At 36.2% G+C, this 4,106-nt stretch overlaps 1 protein-coding gene across 1 annotated transcript; it reads left to right on the plus strand.

The window, feature by feature from the left end:
* The first annotated feature begins 569 nt into the window (after positions 1–569).
* On the plus strand, positions 570–3,672 carry LOC122501849. The gene is made up of 5 exons (XM_043611612.1): positions 570–702; positions 1,185–2,165; positions 2,339–2,507; positions 2,655–2,819; positions 2,916–3,672. Exons 1-5 carry the CDS (start codon positions 570–572, stop codon positions 3,670–3,672), a joined length of 2,205 nt encoding a protein of 734 aa, XP_043467547.1.
* The last annotated feature ends 434 nt before the right edge of the window (positions 3,673–4,106 follow it).

Consider the following 4,106-nt stretch of genomic DNA (forward strand, 5'->3'; position numbering starts at 1 on the left):
CTTTAAACCACCTTGGTGGGGTATTTTAATTTATATTTTTAAACTTTCAAGTGGATTAGAAGGGGTGTTCTACCTTACCGACCGAGTTTTTAGTACCGGCTGCCACCGCTAGATTGAGTTGAGTCTCGAGCGCGACTGAGGAGTACATGCCTCATCGTAGTGGCCTGTGGAGTAGTGGGGTGTTGCGCGCGACGCTCGAGTAGTGGGGCGCGGTGTAGTCAGGAGGTGAGTATGGTGAGGAGCAGTGTATAAGTTGCTGAGCGCAAGCCACAAGCATCAGTTGCATCTTGTAAGGTGCAGCAGTCTGTTTCAGGTTTTCCAAAGTTTTCAGAGTATCCAGAATTTTCAGAGTATCTAAAGGTTTTAGAGTTTTCAGAGTTATTTTTTATTTTAGGTGGAATTGTTTTTTTTCTTTTTATATTAGGTTTTAGGCGGTGGTGGTGGTTTTTTTATTTCACGTTTTTCTTAGTTTTAATTTTTCTTTTCAGGTTTTTTTTTAGTTTTTATTCTTATTTTTTAGGTGGTTTTCAGTTTATTTTTTTCTTAGGTTTACAGGTTTAGTTTTTAAGATGCCAAAGTGCAAATCGTGGAAAAAATCTCGACAACGAATCGAGATTGACGATTTTAATGATGCATGTCAGAAGTCTGACAACTTTATTCAAATCGCAGAACGTCAACTCATTTGCACGATGGCAATGACAGGTGATGACAAAATCGTTAATGCATTCGAATGGCAAAAAAAATGTCAACGCTATAAAAATATCATGAGAACGTTTTTGCGTAATTCCGATTTTTTACCATATCAAAAATGTAAATGTCTTAATTTAAGTCAGAAGATTAAATACTTGCGTTGTAACTTTGTTGTTTTAATAAAACGTGGTGCGGGTATGCAAATGAGTAATGATAGAATGCATTGGGTAGATTTTAATGGAGCATTTGAAGGACGATTACAATCTAGTGCTATTATGAATATCGATTACAAGAATATTAACGAGTTCTTTGATGATGCTTTTTATTTATTACAGGTTAATATTAAAAAAGCTTTAGATAAATATGGACCTCTTAAAGTATATACAGTGTTGTTTGCAAAATTTGTAAAAGATTCAATTGATGGGAAGCAGGAGCAGTCTGATTTAAAAACTTTATCGCGAAAACAGGTGAAATTTTGACTACCACCCCGTTAGATGAGTGGTACAATGTAAATGTGAAAAAACCGACTTTGAATAGAATTGAAGAGTTCCAAGAGAAAGATTCAAACTGGAAACTTGATTCTATTCAAAGGTTGGAGGTGAACATTAACAAGTACAATCCCATGCGCGCTGGCTCTTATATCGACTTACCACTTGCTATTAAAAAGAAGCAAGCATGTATTAATGTTCAGAATGTAGATAATCAATGTTTTAAATGGTCAATTTTGTCAGCCTTACACCAAGTTGAAAAGCATTCAGATCGAGTTTCAAAGTACAGACCTTATGAGCACACGCTTGATTTTACTGGAATTGAGTTCCCTGTTGCGCTAAAAGATATTTCAAAATTTGAGGCTCACAATAACATTTCAGTGAATGTCTATGGTCTTGTGAAAAAGGATGAAAAGTTTACAGTGGCACCTTTACATCTTTCAACGCAAAAACAGGTTATGCACGTGAATCTTCTACGAATTGAAGACCACTACATTGACGAAAATCTTGATGTGGAGGAGGAGGAGGACCAAGTAGCCATTATTTCTTTCAACTACCATTATGTGTGGATCAAGGATTTATCAAAGCTTGTCAGCAATCAACTGTCAAAACATAATGGCAAAAAATACATTTGTGATCGTTGTCTACATTATTTTAAAAAAGAAGTAAAGCTAACCGAACATGAGAAAATCTGCCGAAAGATGTGTGAGACGAGAATTGTGCTGCCAGAACCAAGGAAGAATATTGTTGAGCTTAAAAATTATTCAAACAAGGAGCGTGTGCCCTTTATTATCTACGCAGATTGTGAAAGCCTCTTAATTCCTTCTGAAGCGCCACCAGAACCTAGAAATACTGAGGTTTTTCAAACTCACAAAACGCTCAGTATTGGCTATTACTTGAAATGTGCCTTTGATGACTCTCTATCTGTATACAAAGCATCTCCTAAAGATGACGAAGAACCGGCTAAATGGTTTTCAAAAAAAAGTGGTTTTTAAAAAACTTGTCTGACGATCTAGATAAACGTTTTAAGAATTCTGCACCAATAGAAGTGTTAAGTCGAGAACAGATGGCTGATTTTAGATTTGCAAGTACATGTCATATTTGCAATAATAAAATCGCGCATGGTGATATTAAAGTACGAGATCATTGACATCTAACAGGGAAGTATCGTGGACCCGCGCATCAAGATTGTAACATTAACTATCACGAATCACAGACCATACCCGTTGTTTTTCATGATCTCAGTGGCTATGACGCGCATTTCATTATTGATGCCATTGCTACTGGTTTTGAAGGTAATGTGTATCTGCTTTCCATAAACAAGGAAAAGTATATTAGTTTTACTAAAAATGTAAAAGGTAGTTTTTTGAAGTTCCGTTTTATCCACTCTTTTAAGTTAATGGCATCATCATTGGACAAGTTAGCTTCCTATCTCGACGAATATAAGATTGTAAATTCAGTTTTTTCCAATTATAGTGACGACAAAATCCAATTGTTAACGCGCAAAGGAGTTTTTCCCTACGAATACCTTGACTCTAGGGAAAAGCTCGACGAAACAGAATTACCACCTAAAGAAAAATTGTATAGCACGTTGAATGATTCAAATGTTTCAGTTGAAGATTACACACATGCGCAGAAAGTGTAAAGTGTGTTTAATTGTCAGAATCTCGGTGATTATGTGTTCTTGTACATGAAAACGGATATTTTGTTACTCGCGGATATTTTCGAAAATTTCAGGAATCAATGTTTAACAGCTTACGGTCTTGATCCAGCACACTACTATACAACGCCTGGACTGACATGGGATGCTATGCTAAAGTACACAAACATAAGGTTGGAACTCCTCACTGATATTGACATGGTTATGTTTGTCGAACGCGAAATAAAAGGTGGGGTGAGTCAGTGTACAAATCGGTACGCGAAAGCTAACAATCCTTACATGGAGAATTTAAATGAAAACGAGGAGACATCTTCTATTATGTACTTCGACGCAAACAATTTGTATGGTTGGGCTATGGTCCACTCACTTCCCTGCGGTGGCTTCGAGTGGGTAGAAAATGTAGGCAATGATTTTGATTTTAATGTTTCAGATAATGGGTCAATTGGATTCATCTTGGAAGTTGCTCTCGATTATCCAGATTATCTTCACGATAAACATAGCGACTTTCCTTTTTTCTCTGAACGCTCGAAGCCACCAGGGTCAAAAGAGCAGAAGCTCCTAACTACCCTCCTACCGAAACATAAGCACGTTCTCCATTATCGCGCTTTAAAACAAGCTATTGACAATGGTTTAGTTTTAGTTAAAATTCATCGCGTCTTAAAATTCAAGCAATCTACTTGGCTAAAGACTTACATTGATTGTAATACTGTCCGAAGAACAAATGCTAATAACGAGTTTGAAAAAAATTTATTCAAATTGATGAACAATGCTGTATTTGGCAAAACAATGGAGAACGTGCGAAAACATGTTGACATAAAACTTGTGACAAAGTAGGAGAATAGATATGGAGCTGAAGCCCTTATCTCCAAACCTAATTTCCACAGCTTTATGAAATCAAGTGCTCTGACATTTACGCCGATATGAAACAAGATATTAATAAATTCGACACTTCTGATTACGCAGCAAATAATGTTTACGATATTCCGCAAGCCAACAAAAAAATATTAGGTCTAATGAAGAATGAATGCTGCGGAAAAATTGTGACTGATTTGTTGGCTTGCGGAGCAAAATGTACAGCGTCCGTGTGGGAGAGAAAGATTTAATAAAGGCTAAAGGTGTAAAAGCTGGAGTTGTAAAAAAAGATATTAATTTTGATGATTATGTTTATTGTCTGAGAAATGTTACAATTCAATCAAGAATTCAGTATTCTTTTAGGTCGAAACTACACAAAGTACAAACATTAAAACAAACAAACGTCGCACTAAGTC

Source organism: Leptopilina heterotoma, unplaced genomic scaffold (genome assembly GCF_015476425.1).
Source record: "Leptopilina heterotoma isolate Lh14 unplaced genomic scaffold, ASM1547642v1 Lhet_217, whole genome shotgun sequence".
Classification (NCBI taxonomy): domain Eukaryota; kingdom Metazoa; phylum Arthropoda; class Insecta; order Hymenoptera; family Figitidae; genus Leptopilina; species Leptopilina heterotoma.